At 48.9% G+C, this 18,469-nt stretch overlaps 2 protein-coding genes and 1 pseudogene across 10 annotated transcripts in view; 1 reads left to right on the forward strand and 2 right to left on the reverse strand.

The window, feature by feature from the left end:
- The window catches only part of SPG11 (SPG11 vesicle trafficking associated, spatacsin), an 83,963-nt gene extending 81,245 nt beyond the window's left edge, over positions 1 to 2,718 (reverse strand). For 2 of the 4 annotated variants that reach the window (XM_089310232.1, XM_089310231.1), the window contains exon 1: positions 2,390 to 2,705. In XM_089310232.1, the coding sequence (XP_089166358.1) occupies positions 2,390 to 2,646 (257 nt within the window). In that variant the 5' untranslated portion in view covers positions 2,647 to 2,705. Of the gene's footprint in view, positions 1 to 2,389 lie in introns of all 4 variants that reach the window. The other 2 variants (XR_016218068.1, XM_089310234.1) reach the window with 2 other exon arrangements.
- A 634-nt stretch (positions 2,719 to 3,352) lies between these two features.
- On the reverse strand, positions 3,353 to 12,985 carry PATL2 (PAT1 homolog 2). Of its 6 annotated transcripts, none has more exons than XR_016218069.1 (17): positions 12,837 to 12,985; positions 12,453 to 12,543; positions 11,706 to 11,929; positions 11,074 to 11,154; positions 10,218 to 10,327; positions 9,702 to 9,776; positions 9,350 to 9,491; positions 7,766 to 7,886; positions 7,571 to 7,668; positions 7,319 to 7,372; positions 7,081 to 7,214; positions 6,805 to 6,964; positions 5,906 to 6,046; positions 5,045 to 5,142; positions 4,340 to 4,489; positions 3,807 to 3,893; positions 3,353 to 3,582 (listed from the first exon to the last, which is right to left on the reverse strand). XR_016218069.1 is itself a non-coding variant. In XM_089310237.1 (17 exons), exons 1-16 carry the CDS (start codon positions 12,876 to 12,878, stop codon positions 3,887 to 3,889), a joined length of 1,728 nt encoding a protein of 575 aa, XP_089166363.1. In that variant the 5' UTR covers positions 12,879 to 12,985; the 3' UTR covers positions 3,353 to 3,582; positions 3,842 to 3,886. The 6 variants fall into 6 exon arrangements, 5 of the variants coding, with proteins under 5 accessions (XP_089166363.1, XP_089166362.1, XP_089166364.1 ...); XM_089310237.1 differs by having other exon boundaries at positions 3,842 to 3,893; XM_089310236.1 differs by lacking the exon at positions 3,807 to 3,893 and having other exon boundaries at positions 9,702 to 9,767.
- A 1,049-nt stretch (positions 12,986 to 14,034) lies between these two features.
- On the forward strand, positions 14,035 to 16,723 carry LOC103351222 (transcription factor BTF3 homolog 4 pseudogene; annotated as a pseudogene).
- The last annotated feature ends 1,746 nt before the right edge of the window (positions 16,724 to 18,469 follow it).

Consider the following 18,469-nt stretch of genomic DNA (forward strand, 5'->3'; position numbering starts at 1 on the left):
GTAAAAGGGGGGTGGGAGAGCACAGATCAAGAAATGACGGGCCGGCGCCGTGGCTCAATAGGCTAATCCTCCACCTTGCGGTGCCGGCACACCGGGTTCTAGTCCCGGTTGGGGCGCCGGATTCTGTCCCGGTTGCCCCTCTTCCAGGCCAGCTCTCTGCTATGGCCAGGGAGTGCAGTGGAGGATGGCCCAGGTGCTTGGGCCCTGCACCCCATGGGAGACCAGGAAAAGCACCTGGATCCTGGCTCCTGCCATCGGATCAGCGCGGTGTGCCGGCTGCAGCGGCGGCCATTGGAGGGTGAACCAACGGCAAAGGAAGACCTTTCTCTCTCTGTCTCTCTCTCTCACTGTCCACTCTGCCTGTCAAAAATAAAAAAAAAAGAAAAGAAATGACGGCTTCTTTTATTCACTCATTTACCCAGAATCACTTTCCTTTATTTTTTCATCTTAAATCCTGACTGATGACTTTAAAAAAACTGTCATAATCAAGGCTAAGTATCAACGAATATATTACGTATTATCTATATGAGGTAGTGCTCACAATTAAAATTGGCTTCTGTTGACTTAAATGTTTTCAAAAATCTGCAAGAAGTGATTAATTCTATCTACGGACTTTGAAGGCCCCAAAATCGTTTACTGTAAAGTAACTGTCCAGTAGAACTTTGTGATGATGGAGGTGTTTTCTATCAGTGCTGCCCAAGGCAGACGCCAAAAGCCACAGGTGGCTGAGCATTTGCAATGTGCGTAATGAGGAACTGAATTTTTCTTTTTAAATTTTAACAGCAACACGTAGCTAATCACTGCCATATTGCACTGCTCAGTATAGAATTCTTGAAGCAGTACAATGTCAAAATATAAATACTGGCTAGAAGGATGGAAGAAAACTAATGATGCTACACTTCAAGTATGAATTTTACATTTTAAAAATAAAAGGGCTCATATCTGAAAACAATGGAAGAGATGATAGGATGCTGATAAAGTTTCAGCTTTTAAAAATCTTCCTTCTTCTACAGAACTCTTATATCACCCAAAATGGACTATTATGTCCTGGTTTAAGGAAAATAACACCTCACACTTCTGTCTTTACATACCTTTGATTTTTCATTAACCAATTCCTGGCTATGTGCTATATTGAAAACCTGGAAAACCACCCAAACGCCAACTACAGACAAGGCGAAATTAACATACTTAAAATATTGTGCCACTAAAGTCATTAGCATGTGCAATACACTACCACAGGGACAGAATTTTCAATCAAGATCTATAATGCATGATAACTTCAATGTAGAAATGACTATATACTTTGAACAAAAGTAGGAAGTTCTAAGTACTACAAATTTGTCCTTTATCATAAAGTATTTTAAAGTCAAATGAAAGTCCTCATCACCATCCTAAGTTGGGTCATCTTCTTTTGGGTTCTCAAAGACCCAGAGTTCTTTTCTCCACCCCATTCCTTTGTTTACAGAATGGCATTCATCAGTACTAACTACTGTTGATTAAACTAACTTCTCCTAGAGAGATGCCTTACCCTAGCAACTAGAAATCAACAATAGGGATGACACATGCAGAAAAAGTTAAAGCATTCACACGTTTAACAACTTAATCTCAAACTCAGACTCCAGTGCGGTGCTACCTGGAGAACCTAAAGTGAGTAAAGCACTTCTTGGCGACTTCCAAGTTCTAAAGGGTAGATCGTTTCTAAAATAGTTCAAAAAAAAAAAAAAAAAAAAAAGCCCAAACACTTAGAGGGCACTCCCCAAATATGATTTCAACTGTTAACTCTTGGACCGGGAGCTACAGAGCCAGAATACGCGTTATTATGCTTCTGCCTTCTCAAATCACGTGAGCCTCACACTTAAGAACTGTCTTTTTCAGACTTTTTGGCGCAGTTCATAGCTCACAGGTACAAAAGTATCTGTCGAATGATTAACTCGATGTGCAAATTGGATTGTCCTTGAAAGAAAAAAAAAACACAAAAATACCTATGTGTGAAAGAAAAGCTATCAATGATTGAGACGATTCCCAGCTGGCACTGATAACGACCCAATTGAAGGGAAATAAGCATGGGACTCAGTACTGTGACACCTGCGTGGAATGAATGACACCACCCGCTACCCCCACCCCGCGCGCCTAGGCTAGGCTCCGTCCCGGGGTCGCGGCAGGTAGCAGATGGCACCAGGCAGCAGGCGTCGGGCAATGCACCAAGGGAAGCCGGTGAAAAGGCTCGACAGTGAAGAGGGGTCGACTGGGAGGCGTTTCCTATGGCAGTCATTCCTCTCCCCGCAGTCCCCAGCCAGGAGGAGGGTAGGAGGTGACACCTGCAGGAGCGACCATTCGGGCGAAAGCTCCGGACTCCCACCCGCAACGCCAGTTCTCCTGCAGCACTTACTGGTGGAAAGGACCCTCCAGGCAGCAGCCACCCCCGCCCCGGCCGCCCGGGGCCAAGGAAAGTATTTGAAGGCTGCCCGCATCCGTCAGGCTCGCCAGAGCCTCCTGCCGTCCGTGCAGCTGCGCCCGGGATCCCAGCCGCCGGGTCGCCTCGGCCGGGACCGGCACCAACAGCATGGGCAGAACCGGTTCCATAGTCTCGGACCCGCAGCTCAAGCCGGCGCCATCCGCACTTCCGGGAACCTGCTTCCCCGACATTTTGGCTTTCCCGTTCCTTCCCGTCACGTGCGCCTGACCGTCCCGGAACCTGCGCTGTGGGCATGCGCAGTGTACCGAGCGGCTCTAGCTCCCCGTTAACGCTATTGGCAAGACGCAACTAGGCTGACTCCGCCACGGTGCTTCGTTTGCTACCCCTGCACCTAATTCTCTGAATTAACGAACTACTTAGGGCCTGGCGTTCCAACTGTTCTCCGTGGCTTTTCTTTATGTCTGCTAAATCTACCTGGCTACCTCCTAGTCCATTGGAGCCCGCTTTCTGCCTCTGCTTGTCTTTGCGTGGTTGGTTGCTGTGTGGTCCAGTGGACCAAGTCTTACAGACCAGGTTCACAGAGGGTATTGGCTTGAGTGTTGACGTCAACTCATTCAAACAGGCAGAGACACAGGGAGAGTAAGGAATGGTGATGGTGGAAATCCTGTCACTTTGTCCTCTCAGGGATATGTGGTCCATGGTCATAAGCAGTAGACCAAAGAAGCAGATTCTGAATGGCTTTGTCAAAAAAGGAAACAAAGCATTTCCTATTCCGGGGGAGCTGTTTACACCCAGTCCTCTTAGCATGGGCTATTTCCTGTTTATAAAAATTGACATTGAAGCCAGTTTCAATGTTACACTCCTTTAGAACATTCTTAGAGCATTTCAAGATGGTCTTCATTATAGCTCCTGCCTTACAAACAAGTTAACACATCGTTCTGTTATTTCTTTAATTACACATTGTTATGCCTTTTTTAGGCATGTTATATAGGTTTTTGAAGAAAGGATATGAATAGGTTTTGGGGAAGGACCTCCACATACTAAAGGCCTAAGAAATGTCTTTGGAGTTTCTGGATCCCTGTAGACCTAGCTCATACAGCTACCGCCTCATGATTGAGCTTTCCACGTCTGCATATTCCAGAACTGATCAGTAGATCCAGGCAAGCCTGTGAAGAGAACAAATGTCAACTGCCAGCAATTCCATTCTACAGGTATTGATCAATAATACATGCCAGTTTCTAGTCAATGACCTCATAGTATTCATGTTGCTATGAGGCTTGGAAAGTGAAATTTAGGGGCAGACATTTGGCATGACACTGCATCCCCTATTACAGTGCCAAGGTTCAAGTCCAAGATCCACTTCTGATTGCAGCTTCCTGCTAATGCTCACCCTGGGAGGCAGAAGGTTGGATCCCTACCACTCACATGAGGAATCCAGATTGTGTTCTGGGCTCCTGGCTTTGGCCTGGCCTAGGACCTGTTATAGACATTTGGAAAATAAACCAGCAACTGGTATGCCCATCTACCTCAGCATCTTTGCTTTTAAAGTAAAAAAAAAAACTTTGAAGTTTATTTTGGCATAGGATTTTGAAATTCTTGAGTATTTTTCACACTAAGCATTTTAATTTTTTGATGACCCCTTGTAACTGTAAGTAGTGGTCTCTCAGGTGTTTCTTAAATTCTTGCCTCCAACTAGCTTAGTGCTGCGAAGTACCTTGAAATAAAAGATTTGGCTGAAGGAACAGGGCACAGGATTCTAACTTGGCCAGACTTTTGACCTGGAGTAAATGCCAGCATGCCCAGTACTACTTTTGAACCACATTATCCTCCATGTTGATAGTTTGAAATAGAATAGGGAGGCAAGTGACAGAACCTAGATTGGGCTTAACATGGGTCTGGAATCTCTTTTCTGCCCTCACTTACTCCATCCTGGCTTCTAGCTGCTGAACCAATTGTTTGTCCACGTGGTGACAAAACAGGGGAAGTAGGTTGCTGGGGAAGGCTAGTGGTTCTGCCAGAGAGGCTGTAGGCATTCGGGCTATCTCCCAGGCAATCAGAACCACCATGTCTGTCCTGGAAGGCAGAGAAGCAATTTATCATTTATGTAGGAAACAGACTGGGGTGGGGGGGCAAGACTCACTATCCATTTACCACCATTAACACTACCCCCTCACCCCAGTTAACACTTAAGTACTATTTGTACATTTGGTATGGGCCAAGAAATGCTTGATGATTTACAATGGTTTATTTAATCTTAGGAAATCTAGACCTTAATACCATCATCCCTAGTTACACATATGGCAACGACTAAGAAGTGATATAACTGGCCCCCACAGTTACATTGCCATCAAGTGACAGAATTCAAATCTAAGTGTTTGACTCCAAATTACATTGCAATGCCTCCCACGAGAAACCAAGATTCTAGGACTGTAAAGAAAGAGGTGAAGAGAAAGAAATAGAAAAAGCAAAGACAGAGGCATATGTACAAAACATCTATTGCTCTTATTTCTCCTCTTGCTGCCCAGCCTCCTCCACCGTACTTGAATATACTACTCAGGTAATAATCCCATTTGGCTCAGCCTACACATCCCAGGAGTACTGAAATAAACAAGGCCTTTATGATCTTACCAACTTGTGTGGTCACTGTTGGGTTCCTCTAGAGTAGAATCCAGGGATACCAGCTGCTCCCCATGACTCAGCAGAGCATAGAGTAAAGATATTCCAAACTGCAAGTGACATAGGAGGTCACCAGTGCTTCCTTGGCTCTATCTTTCTGGCTGATGGTCAGGGTCACACTGACAGATGGAATCCAAGGCCCCCGGGACAGGTGAGGCTCTACCCTGGCTGGCTGAAGGGCTCTCCAACGCCCTTCCAAAGCAGTCACTGCTCTGAACTTTTCCTTGACCATGAGAGCAGATTAAACGCACATTCCTAGGTTCCAGCCCCAGTCAATAGCTGAAGAATGGATTCAAGAAGTGGGGTCCAATTGGCCCCAGTTGAAGAAGCACTTCTTTAACTTCAAGTACCCAAGAGAATCCACTGGCTAGTCAAAGACCATCTTAGTACTTTCACACTGGAGTCTCATCCTTTAAACTTGCTATCTGGTGTTCACTATATAGCTCATATTACTAAGCATTACATACAGGAGCATGGGATTTATGGACACGCAGATGGGGGCTATGGCTCCAGGTTTTTCACTACAAGGGACACTCCCAAGCTTGGAAACATCTGCTCCAGATGCTCATGCCAGCAGCAGCAGGGAGCCTGTCAGAAAGGCAGCTGCACAGGCCTCAGCCCAACCTCTCGCTTCAATCTCTGGAGCTGAGATCAAGGAACCTGTGTCGAACAAGCGCTTCCAGGTGAGCCCTGGCTCACTAGAAGCTGACAAGCACTGCAAAGCATGAGACTTGTAGAGGGACTCGAACATTCTCGCATATTCCTTCCCAGTGACCGATCTGTGCAAAGAAAACAGCCTCCCAGCAGTGTTACCTGATTCTGAAGCAGCATAGCGAGTGGTCGCTCCGAGGAGCCGGGTGGTAGCAACAGAAGTCCCTGAAGTCCTCGGAGGAGTTCATGGAAGGTTAAGTGACTGATACATTTGCCCAGAGGTTTGAATAGCATGTGTAGGGCCTGCAAGAAGGTCAGTAAGCACCTCTCTCCAAGTCCACTACAGCTTCACCTCCTCCTACCCTGCCTCCGTCCCCTTCCCTCAATAACCCGCCTTTGGCAGCGTCTCGGTCAGGTTCCTTGCCAGGGCCTATCACTGAGGACTATCCCAGAATCCCGCAGCACCCACTTGTCCTACAGTGCCCTCCTGGGAAGAGCAGATAAGGGATTCTGGCACTGTAGTGCTGGGTTAAGCAGCTACTTGCAACACCAACATCTCTTATCAGACTGCTGGTTCAAGTCCCAGCTTCTCCGATTCTGATCCAGCTCCCTGCTAATGCTCCTGGAAAAGCAGGGAGAAGATTGTCCAAGTGCTCAGGCCCCTGTCACCTATGTGGTAGCCCAGGATGGATCTGCAGCTTCTGGCTTTGGCCTGGCCTGTTGCAGTCATTTTGGGAGTGGACCAGCAGATAGAAGCTCTCTCCCTTTAGCGCTCTGCCTTTCAAATATTAAACAAAAATAGGTATGGGGCTCAGTGCTCACCAGGGAGCCCTTATCTTCTCTCAGCCACAGCACACGTGTGTCACACAACCTTGTCTGTTCATTGTACCTGAAAGTGATCCTCTGTACTTACAGTAGCTTGTCCTGTATCTTCCTTACCTGAGGGCTGCCCCCTCACTGCCCAGCATGGCTGCTCGTCTTTCTGGGCAGTGGGGAATGAAGGGGAGGCAACATTCCTAACCCATCCAGGAGGCCATCCTCTTGACCCAGTGCCACGGTACCTGGTCAGTCACATCCCTCCGGACCAGGATGGGCAGGTGGCGGGTGATAGCCAGAAGAAGGCTGACAGCCCGATCCTGGGGCAGGAAGGGCAGCAGCCGGGCCACCAGGGCTTTCCCCTTCCTCACGGAGAGCACCTGCAGGATGCTATCTGCTGCCTCCCTGCGAGGGAGAGAGCAGAGCGTTTTCTGCACGCAAAGAGGGCTGCCTTCCAGGAAGGGGATGCGGGGAGGCAGGAGGAGCAAAGCCAATGTCTTCGCTGATCCTCCCATACTCACTCCAGGTTGTTCTGCTCCTGGGTCTTTAGCGCCTGGAAGAGCTTCTCAACCTGGTTGCTGTGCTGCTCAGAGTGGCAGGGCTGTGAGGACCCTTCCTTCCGGCCCTCCTCGATCTCCAGTAACTGCAGGAACATCTTGGAATTTGCAGATGGGAAAAGGGGGAAGAGAGCTGCATGTGCACAATATCTCTTTCTTCAGGGTAACTCAAGAACTCACTCCCAAGGAGCTGACATCTCACCTTCTCAATCCGGTGCAATAGGCGAAGCCTTTGACTGCTTGCAGCTCCAGTATCCTGGGAGAAAATAGCTCCTTGTCCATCAGTCATGTCACAGCATTGGCCAAGGCCTCAAGCTAGTTAGGAATCAAGCTGGAAAGGCTAGACAAAGCCCCATCTCACAGCTTCCTCGCTTTAAGGTCATAGTCTGAACTCAAACGTGACAGTGTTTTGAGGAGAGAGAAAAACAGAACCCTAGGGAGGTAATGCCCCTACCTGCTCTTGAGTTCCATGGGGTACAGCATCAATAGCTCGGCGAGGGCTAAAACACGTCGACACAGCTACTTGGCCCAGAGAACCCTCAATTCGAACCACTGCATGAAAGGGGTCAGAAGAGGCACGTTCTGCCCCCCTTCCCACCCTCTGCACTCAGCTGTCTATCCCAGGCCAGCAGCTCAGCCCAGGTCCTACCTGACTCATAAACCTCTGCCTTCTGTATGTAAGGCGTTTCCAGCTTGAGCGACTCAACCCTGTTCCTCTGTCCAAGTAGCTCTTCGTCTGCCTGCTTCTTCTCTAGTTTCCGATAATATTCCTGGGAGTTCATAAAATGGGAAAACTTCATGTTCATCTTCTGAACTTGGGAGTCTAAGATTCTCAAGTACAAACTCTTAAAATATCCTTGCCTACAGCACATTTCAGAAATTACCCTATCACCTTGGACCCTCTTACCAGTTATCCTTAAGGGCCTGAAACTCCATGTCACCTGCCTTGGGATTCTCAAACCAGATAATTCAAGAGCCGACAACCACCACCAGATATAACAGGCTCGAGAGTGAAGCACTAAGTTGTCCCACTTTCTGCAACCTTCCTACATTGGCTGTGTCTGTGTACACACACAGTACACACCTATACTCTATTTTAACCCTCATGCTCCCACCTGTGCTTTCTCAAACCTGTTCTCATGACACCAAGGCTATCAGCAGCTTTAGGCACAGAAGTAGTTCTAATAAATAAATCCACTTCTGTGGATTTATTCGGGAGTTCTAACATCCTTTTAAAACAAGTTGAGAGAAATCCTGAACTAATACAGCCACTGACTACAGGTCAAGACTTGAATGCAATGCCTTCATTTAGAAGCCATGTCAAGCAGGCCACAGCGTGAAAGCTATTTCACGTCCAGTGATCCTGGCAGAAGTGCGGGGGTGGGGGAGTGCGGCAGCATTTTGAGGTGTTGTGGAAACAACGAAATTAGTGTTTCCACAGGTGGGGATATTAGCAGGGAGCTCATGAGAATGAATCACAGCCTGGACAAAACCAAAACCTGTAGCCCAAGACTTGCTCCATAAATAAAGGAGTAGGAAGCTGAGGGAAAAAGTCAAAATGTGTGCCAGCACTTGCTCAAATTGATTCTCACTATGTATAAAATCTTCATCATCAGATTATAAAAGTCAAAGGGAAGGGCTGAGTTCTGGCATAGTGAGTTAAGCTGCTGCTCCAAAGCCTGTATCCCACGAGTACCAGTTTGAGTCCCAGATGCTCCATCTCTGATCCAGCCCCCTGCTAATGCACCTGGGACGGGAGAGGAAGGTGGCCCAGGAACTTGGATCCCTGCCACCCATGTGAGACACCTGGAGTTCCAGGCTCCTGGCTTCACTGCAGCCATCTGGAGAGTGACCCAGCAGGTGGAAGATCTTTATCTTTCCCTGTCACTGCACGCTTCAAACACATAAAATTTGTCTTTTCCTAAAGTCAAAGGTCGACAAATATTTTAACACATTTCTAGGATCTACCAAAGTGTACAATTGTGACAAAGTCCCTGTTTCCAGGGTGTATAGGGAAAACTCATTAAAAGGTGGCGATAGAACCTGAGCATGTTTATGGAGTTTGGCGCAACCCCACCTGGCTGATGGGTCTAATAGAAGGGCTCAAGTTTGGGATGCCGACTAGAACCACGGCATCTGTGGTGATCGTCTCAGCCACCTGTCACACAGCTGCTCTGAGTTGGAGAGGCGGGGAGAGGGCCTGTGGGGGCAGAGCTTGGCATCTCGGGCTCACCTGGTAGTAATAGTCATCCAGGCGGGGGTTCTCAGTCTGCAGCTGAACCATCTGCACTTTTATCACCCAGTCCTTCTCTTTTCGGGTCATGAGGTTAGCATAGGGGTCTGGCTGCTGAGACCAGGGCTTCTTTGCTGGGGGACTTGAAGCAGGAGCAATGTCCCTTTAGGCTCTCCCACTCCCCCCTCAACTTCCCTGGAGTACAGAGTAGGCGGTGGAGCTCTGGGAAGGATGGGAGCGTGCAGAGGTGGGTGGGGGTCCCAGGCCCCCCCCCCCGACTGTACAGGGGTTGGAGGGAACAGCCAGCATGCCGACGGCTCCTCTCAAACCCGCTCCCTCCTCCAGGCTTCACCTTGGTGTTCGACTCTGCTGCTGCTCCAAGATCCGTCGGTGCTGAGGGTGGAGCTGGGTCAGATGACTGTGAAGACTGAAAAATAAGTTGGGGCTGGTGGAAGGAAGTGCTCCACTCCCCTACCTCTTCGCCCGGGGAAGCTCCAGTGGGTATCTAAGGAATACTCACACCTGTGCCTATACCACCCCCAAAATCATCATGCAAACACCACAGGTCCAGCCCAGCAGGGCTCACGTTGCCCCTAAGATGTGTTTTCCTGAGGTCTGGCTGCAGGACTCTTGGCCTGGCTACTCAGAGTTCTGAGTCTTAGTGCCTCATGCTATCTGACCTCAAATACATTTCTCTCCTGCAGCTACATTTCCTTATCCACGAGGGAGAAGGACTGGACTGTTCATCTGACTTCTATTACTAAATAGATTTTTCTGTGGCTACTGGCAGAGGGCCACCCCCGCCCCCAGACCTCTCATCTGGAACTCAGTATGCCTTGTGCTAGACCCCGGGACCCCAAACCAGTACCTGGATCTGGGGGGACAAGAGGTCAGCGGGCCACAGAGGAGAACTGGGTCTGGCGTGGCCAGTCGAGGTCCAAAATGTCGTGCTGACGGGCTGGCACTGGGAAGTGCAGGCTGCAAAGGGATTGGCAACAGGTGACCCAGGGGCAGAGGAGCCGGGAGGTGCGAGAAGAGCCGTCTCCACCAAGAGAAAGCTGCTCTGGCTGCCAAGACCCAGTTCCTTTGCTGCTTCTGTGTTCTCAGCTGCCTTTCCCTGCAAGAACTTCGCACAACATTTTGCCAAGACAGCTGTGAGGTTCTCAGACAGTGGTCCTGCTTGTTACCTCCTAGCAAGCATTTCTTCAGTCCCTGACAAGGTCAGCGGCGGGTGCCTCTTCCTACTTCCTGGGAAGCCAGGCCTCTCGCTCCCCTCTGAAGCGGTCCCCTCTGAGGCTTGTGTGTCTTCAGCCAATAGGGCAGTGCTCATGTGTTTTCCTGGTTCTGGGGTTCTTCTACCCCAAGCTACGTTCCAACATGCAGTTAATTGAAGGGCACGGCATCTTTCCAGAGCTAAGCTCATGCTGTTCATCTGTGAAATATTTTCTAAGGTGGGAGTAGGGCTCTCCATTTTTTTTCATGGGGAAAAGTCACTCATCGCCACATTATTTAGTCCACCCATGCCCCTGGCTAGGTGACACCACCTGTCACTTTCTAACCTTCTCTACATGTTGAAATGACACCCACTTTCCATGCTGTCTCCAGAGCAGGGTCAAGGGCAGACTGACCATCAGGGAAACGAGGGACTCGCAGCACGCTCAGCGATGGGTTCCTCCCCAGTGCCCAGATACCCTCTCCGGGAATGGGGGTGGCAGCAGACTCACCTGCCCCATCAAGTGCATGCAGGCAGGTGGCAATCCCAGAACACCAGGGGCCTTAACTCCAGGGTAGCTGGGAAGACCTCTCTGGAAGGGGAGAGGGGAAAACCCTGGCATGAGTGGGCCCCTGTGGTAGCTTCTACTTTCACCTGTGTCCGCGAGGATTGGGGGCAGGGGGCGGGCAGCAGGGCCAGCCCTTTCCACCACCGAGGAGAGGAAGACCTGGCTCCTTCACAAAGTTAACTGGGCCAGCTTGTCCTTCCCCCTGGAGGAAGCAAGACTAGGGCCTTAGGAGGAGGTTTAGGGAAGGTCTGTGTTGTGACATAGGAGCCCTTGTTTATCCCCACTGGTTGTCAGAACCCAGGGAAGCAGCCTGCACTGCTGAGACACAGGGGCAAGCAAATTAGACCCCTTGACCACTGGGATCAAGGCCCTGCTAGGACCTGTTTTAGGGTGATGGCCCTAGAAACTAAGTAGGAGACCCAAGGACAAGGGGAGGAGCGAGTCCCCAATTTGGGTTTAAACCTGAAACACATTAAACTAAGATCTAAGACAGGTGTGTCGAAGGGGAATGTTCAGCCCCAGTCTGTGAGCTGCAGACTGCTCAAGGCACCCTCTCACTCCTTCTGCTGCCCTACCTGCGTGTTATGGGCAGCACGGACTGCAGCCAGATCCTCAGGGTCACTCTCTTCCTTCCCATCCTCCTCTGGGCTCCGGGCCAGGTCTGGATCCTCCACCTCCTCGGCCGCCTCCTCCTCTACTTCCTCTTCATTCTCTTCTTCCAGCTGGGAGACAGACACCGGCTCTTCCTCAGGAACCAAGGGTCCACGGGATTGGCCTAGCCCTTGACTTAAGTGTGGGCCTGTGGGGCAGGAAGATGGGAGCTCAGGTGTGCGGAATCTCAGGCAGAGTGACTGCTACCCAGCAGCACTGAGCATTTCCCATGCTGCCTCTGCTCTGTCCCCAGCCTCCCCAGCTCAGGGCGCCCCAATCCACCCCCACCTCCTGCTCCAGCAGAGGGAGCCTGGCAGCCTCAGCTGTCTTCACTCTGCACCTGCCCTCTCCCAACCAGTGGCTTTTTCTGTTGCCTTTTAAATCAAGTTCCAGCTGCCCCGACCCAGTTTTTGCTGTGTGCTAAGTATTTTACATGTTTCTGGTCACTCAGTAGTCATACGAGGCTGCCAAGGCTGTTGTTGGTTTTACTACATTGGTGCGGAAAAGGAGCTCCGGGAGAGCGAGCTCAGTTGCATGGCGTCAACGGCAAGTCCACGAGCTTGGAGTCACACCCAGCGATTCCGGAGGCCCAGGGCCGTGGCTACCGCAGACTCGCAGTCCTCTGCACCCCAGGCCTGTTCACGGAGATGCCATGGCCTGATTGGCCATACCTTCAAGGCATTGCATCTTGGCAGGCTGGTGGGCTTCCTCTGTGGCCATGTCCTCCAGGGAGACAGCATTATCAGCCTCTGGAAGGTAAACCTGAGACAGGGAAGACTCAGGGACACCCTCCTCCCCACTCCGTGAGGAGCGCTTGGCATCCTAACACAGGCATGGTCACCTCCCCACCAGGTGGGCAGAGAATTTTTTGGCCCAAAGTCTCAAGGAGGAAAGCATCTGGGCTCTCAGACCATAGCCCTCACCCTCCCAGCTCCAGGGAGCTGTTCAACAGAGGAACAGACCAAGGGGCCAGGACAGAGTCAGAAGGGAAGCACTTTCCACGTGGAAACCAGCAGCCGCCGTGGGTGCAGTGACGTCTTGTTGTTGACACCCACCGCCTGACTGTTGCTGTTGTCCTTCCTGCTTGGATGAGCCATGGCTGCCTGGGCCAGCGCCTGCCAGCTGCCCCTGACTTTAAGAGTCTCAGCTCCTCCCCTGCTCACCGTTAAAGGGCCAGCGCCCCCCAGTCACGGAGTCTTGGTAGAAGGATGAGAATGTAATGTAATGATAAAGGAAACCCTTAATGAGGGAAGAGGAAGAAGCTGCACTGTTAACCAAGGTTGTGAGTATAGTGTATTGGGACTGATATTTGGCTGCGTATATTTAAAAAGAGGATCCCTCTTGCCCACACCTTTCACAGGAACTCTGTGAGGCTGCATTCCATGTAATCCCTAGGTTTTGCTCCAACATCACTGGACAGGAAATTCCTGGGTGGGTCTTCGAGGAGGCTGTCTTGCCACCAAGTTCTGGGAGCTTCAGGACAGCGCCCTGGCTGCTCCCCCAGCTCCACCTGATGATGCCTGCCTTGCCCCGTGCTGGGCCACAGGAGCTTCAGTCTGCCACCCGGCTCTCACTGATGAGGAACACTACTGAATTCAACAACTGGATATTCCAGATTAAAGAACACTTTTGTACGAGATACACAACAATATTGTATTTTCTTGCTGCTGTGATGGAAGCTCAGGAATAAAAAACCAACAACAACAAAAGCAAGTGCTTCACTACTGTTAGTAGGCAAAACCTAAAACCACCTGAGCCTCATCGAACCCCTGAGTGATCCTGGGTCCTGTGTTCAGCTAACACCTGCATGCCCACATCCTGTGTTCAGCTAACACCTACGTGACTTTGTGGACCTTCTGAACAGAAACGAAAACTAAGATGATTTCTCTACATCCAAATGCAAGTTAGGGCCATAGACAAGGCCACAATTCCTGGTGCCTCTAAAGGGAAATATTTGTTTCCAAAGTTTTGCTGCAGGCCAGAACTCTATGAGGAAAGGAACAAATTTAAATAGATTGAAAGTTACTGACAAACTTCTAAGATCTGAATTGTTTTTTTAGCCTTGCGGGTAATGTTACTCTGCTATTTCTCCTAAGAACTTCCTAATAATCAACTTTGGCATCATTAACAAAAAGCCCAAATGGTGAATTTAGTGTTCCAGAAGTGTTTCATTGGGTTTTCGCAGAGGCCAGGCCTCAGGGAGAAACATTGCTGCGAGCAGTCTTTCATTCCGAAGGGACTCCCTGTATCAGCATGGAAGCAGGTGATCCAGGGCTCATTGTTTTAAGATCACAACCTGCGGTGAGTGTTGGGGCACAGAGTTGAGCAGCCACTTGGGACGCCTCAGCCCATCCTGGAGTGCCTGGGGTCAAGTCCTGCCTCTGTTTCTGATCCAGCTTCTTGCTAATATGCTCGGGAGGCAGCAGATGACGACCTGAGTACTTTAGGGTTTCTGCCACCCACATGGGAGTAGTTCCTGGCTCCTGGCTTCATTGCAGGCTTTGGGGGAGTGGACAGTGGATAAAAGGTAGATCTTCATCTCTCCTTCTCACTCTTGCTCTGCCTTTCAAAAAAAGTGTTTAAGTAAATAAATTTAAAAGAAATTTGAAAAAACATCACAGGCCTGCCTGAAGTTTCACTTGGGAGCTACAGCTTTTGTGAAAGTTCTCTACCCTTGGCTGAAGTCTCAGATGTCTACTGATCTCCTAGGTTTTCTAGCTTTCCTGCCATAGTTAGGCAAAGTTTAAGGCAAGATTGTGGCATGCTTGAGGGACAACAGCAAATAAAACAGATGCTTCCCATGGCTTCTTAGAACTTGCCATAGCATTAGTGTGGACAAGTACACAGGACTGTAGAACCAGATTAAAAATACATTATAAAATGTTTGTTTGCCATATTAAACACCTAAATAAAATAAAACTGCCTTGATTGTATGGGGAGATTTTTTTAAACCATTATTTCAGTTTGTTTAATGGCTATAGATCTACTCTGGTTTTTAATTTATTCTTGAGTCTATTTTATTGTTAGAAACCTAAGAATTTGTCCATTTCTTGTTAAGTTTTCAAATTTGTTCGCATAAAACTGTTCATAGTTTATGAGAATTTTAAAAATCCATGCTGTATCTGTGCCTTGTCTCTTTTTATTCCTATCATTTCTTACTGTCTCCTTTTTGCTCCTTTCTAGAGTTCATCTATTTTATTAATATTTTCAAGAACCATACATTAAGTCAGAGTTTCTTTTTTTTTTTTAATCTTTGTGTGTGTGTATTTTTTTTTAAGATTTTATTTATTTGAGGGGTAGAGTTACAGACAGTGAGAGGGAGAGACAGAGAGAAAGGTCTTCCTTCTGTTGGTTCATTCCCCAAATGGCTGTGATGGCTGGAGCTGCGCCAATCTGAAGCTGGGAGCAGGTGCTTCTTTCCGGTCTCCCACGCGGGTGCAGGGGCTCAAGGACTTGGGCCATCTTCTGCTTTCCCAGGCCATAGCAGAGAGCTGGACTGGAAGAGGAGCAGCCAGGACTAGAACCGGTGCCCATATGGGATGCCTACTGTGCCACAGTGCCGGTCCCAAGTCAGAGTTTCTTCAAAAAACAGACTACATTCACATTGGGCAATTTGAGTAGAATTTAATCAGGAGGTAATTTGTAAAGGTGGAGAAGGGATACAGTGAAATCACAAGGATTAGCAGAATACCCTGGGACTAGTAAGAGCTGGATGTTAACACTTCAAGGCAAGGGTAAGGGACAGAGGGGTGAGCAGAACCGGGAGACGGCCCAGGCTGCCTGGCCAGAGAGGGGCACAGCCGTGTCGTGTGTGCTGTGGTGTGGCAGCCCTCCGAACAACAGCCTCTCTCCCTGGAATCTGGGATCTGCTTTCTCCTCGAGGCCCTTGAAGCCTGGCAGCGGAAAAGGCTCTGCACTTTTTCCAGGCCCAGAGTGCTTCGCTGTCCCTTAGCGCTGCTCGTAGTAGGCTAGGCTAAGCCTCTGCCTGTAATGCCGGCACCCCACATCCCACTGAGTCCTAGCTCCTCCACTTCCAATCCAGCTCCCTGCTAGTATACCTGGGAAAGCAGTTGAAGATGGCCTTAGTGCTTGGGCTCCCGCCATCCACATGGGAAACCTGGAAGAAGCTCCTGGCTCCTGGCACAGCCCCAGCCATTGTGACCATTTTGGGACTGAAGCAGAAGATGGAAGATTCTCTCTCTCTCTCCTGTGTCTCTAACTCTGCCTTTCAAATAAATAAATAAACAAATCTTTATAACAAAACAAACAAAAACCCATGTCCCCAAGTCCTCTACACAACTTCTGTCTCTTTACTCTCAGCAGCCAAGCTTCCCTCGATTCTTGGATAAGTGACAATTTTCCAACTTACTGCTAGCGCTCTGCCAACACAGTGTTGAGACAAGTCCCCTAGACTGTGCTCTTGCCACGGGCTGGTTTGCAGAAACTGTTCTGCTTCAGATTTACCAACAGTATGAAAAACAGGAATCAAACCTGGGCTCAGGTCTGGAGAAGGGGCAAGGGTACAGCTCTGAGAAAGAAGAAGCCACTATCTAAAACAGCTACAGGAAATGAGCAAAGACCTCAGAGTTCCCTTAAAAATGAACCAACCAACCCGCTGTGAACTATAGCTGGTATTGGAGAGGGGGGCAGGATTAAAGACCACGGGACATTTTTCCTTTCAACAATCCCGAAGTCCAAGCTTCTCTCTCCACCAACACCTGTTCAATTCCTGGTTATGTGGAAGCCAAACCAAGCACAGAGGTGCTGCCTGGAATGCTGACAGCTTCACACGCCTTAGGAAGTCAGTTGGACAGCTGCCATGTCACGTGTTAGAGACCAAAGCACCCACACCAGAAGACAGGAGGAGGAGGATGTTCTAGATCTCTGAGAAAATTTTGATGAGGCATCAAAGAATGAAGCCAGAACTAAACTAGCTTTGTGATTCCACAGTTGTACAGACACAGTGGATATCACCTGTTACTAGTTCTGCTAAATGAATGTATTTATATATATATAATGCTATTTATTCAGAATTTTGGGGTTATTTTATTTTACGTTTCCTCCCAGAATCTATTCTTTGGTTTAAAATATGAAATATTGGTGAAAAACTTGTGTTTCTGTTGCATTCTTAGTGTATGCATGCATATGGATGCATATGGGTGTGTGTGCATATAGTGGAGAGCAAATTGGATAATGGTTCTACTCATCTTCTTCCTTTCCTCAGAAAATAAATCTTTACACACACACACAAACAAAACAAGTCCCATACCCTCACTTCTATCTAGACACCACCCTGAAATACTTCTTGGTTTAAAAAAAAAGATTTACAGATACCATTATCCGCCATTCCTTAGAACCTATTTTTAGCACCTTTACTAGTGATTTTTCAGCTGTAAGTATAAAAGAAATGATTCGGTCTTTTTTTTTTTTTAAGATTTACTTATTTACTTGAAAGGCAGAGTTACAGAGAGAGAGAGAGACAGAGAGAGACAGAGAGACAGATAGGTCTTCCATTCGCTGGTTTACTCTCTGGTAGCTTTGGAATCCGCAAGGAGAGAAGGCCTACACTTCCGGGAATGGGGAGTCCCTACCTGTACTTCCGGGGAAGAAAAGTCCTTGTCAAGGTCCCCACAGGTGCCTAAAGGTCAACCAATGAGGATCAGACCTGCCTCAACCTTTAACCCCTATGCTCTGTATCTATAAAAGGAGCCCTCCCAACCTCTGACGCGCGACTTCCCCCGTCTCCACTCTGTTGGGACCAGGGAACCTTGCCCGGGAGCGGAATCCCAATAAAAGCTTGTGAATTAATTGATTCATATGCCTGGGAAGATTTGTTACGCACCGGACACCTTGCACTCCCCAGATGGCAGCAATGGCTGGAGCTGTGCCGATCTGAAGCCAGGAGCCAGGAGCTTCTTCCGGGTCTCCCATGTGGGTGCAGGGGCCCAAGGACTTGGGCCATCTTCTACTGCTTTCCCAGGCCATAGCAGAGAGCTGGATTGGAAGTGGAGCAGCCGGGACTCAAATCGGCACCCATATGGGATGCTGGTGCTTCAGGCGGCAGCTTTTCCCACTACGCCACAGCACTAGCCCCGAAAAGTTCTTAATCTGAGAGTCCCCTGAAATTCTGTATGTATTCATGTGTTTTTTTGACTTGAACATTTTTCTGGAGAGACAATCCTTAGCTTCCCTCACATTTTCAAAGAGATCAAAGGTCCTCAGAAGGATAAGTCCTCTACAACCTGGGGTCCCTGGGCAGTCTCATTTACTCACATTTTACTCCCAACTCAGTGCTGATGACTTCCAAGTCCCTTTCTCAGATCAGACCCCTCGAGACGTAAAGCACCTCGGTGGGTTCTCATCCCCTGTCCAGTCTAGAAGGCCTTTTAAGATCTGACCCATGGAAGCAGGTATTCAGCCCAGCAATTACGATTTCTGTGTCCCACATCAGAGTGTTTACATTAAATTTTTGGTTCTGTCTCCTGACTCCAGCTTCCTGCCGATGCAGAACCTGGGAGGCAGTGGCAATGGCTCAATTAACTGTGTTCTGGCCATCCATGTCGGTGACCTGGATCAAGTTCCAAGCTCCTGGATTTGGCCTGGACTCCCCCTAGCCATTGCAGACATTTGGAGAGTGACCTAGTACATGAGAGACTTTCCTCTGTCTGTCTCTATGTAGTTCTCTGCT

This window comes from Oryctolagus cuniculus, chromosome 12 (assembly GCF_051225735.1).
Source record: "Oryctolagus cuniculus isolate XC-2025 breed Fujian yellow rabbit chromosome 12, ASM5122573v1, whole genome shotgun sequence".
In the NCBI taxonomy this organism is placed as follows: Eukaryota; Metazoa; Chordata; class Mammalia; order Lagomorpha; family Leporidae; genus Oryctolagus; species Oryctolagus cuniculus.

Coding starts and splice junctions, on each gene's coding strand:
- PATL2 (XM_070054120.2), bottom strand. CDS start 12,878: ATGGCTCATCCAAGCAGGAAGGACAACAGCAACAGTCAGGCG. Junction 12,544..12,836: donor ACAACAGCAACAGTCAGGCG/GTGGGTGTCAAC, acceptor TCCCTGTCTCAG/GTTTACCTTCCAGAGGCTGA. Junction 7,887..9,349: donor TGGATGACTATTACTACCAG/GTGAGCCCGAGA, acceptor ATGAACTCCCAG/GAATATTATCGGAAACTAGA.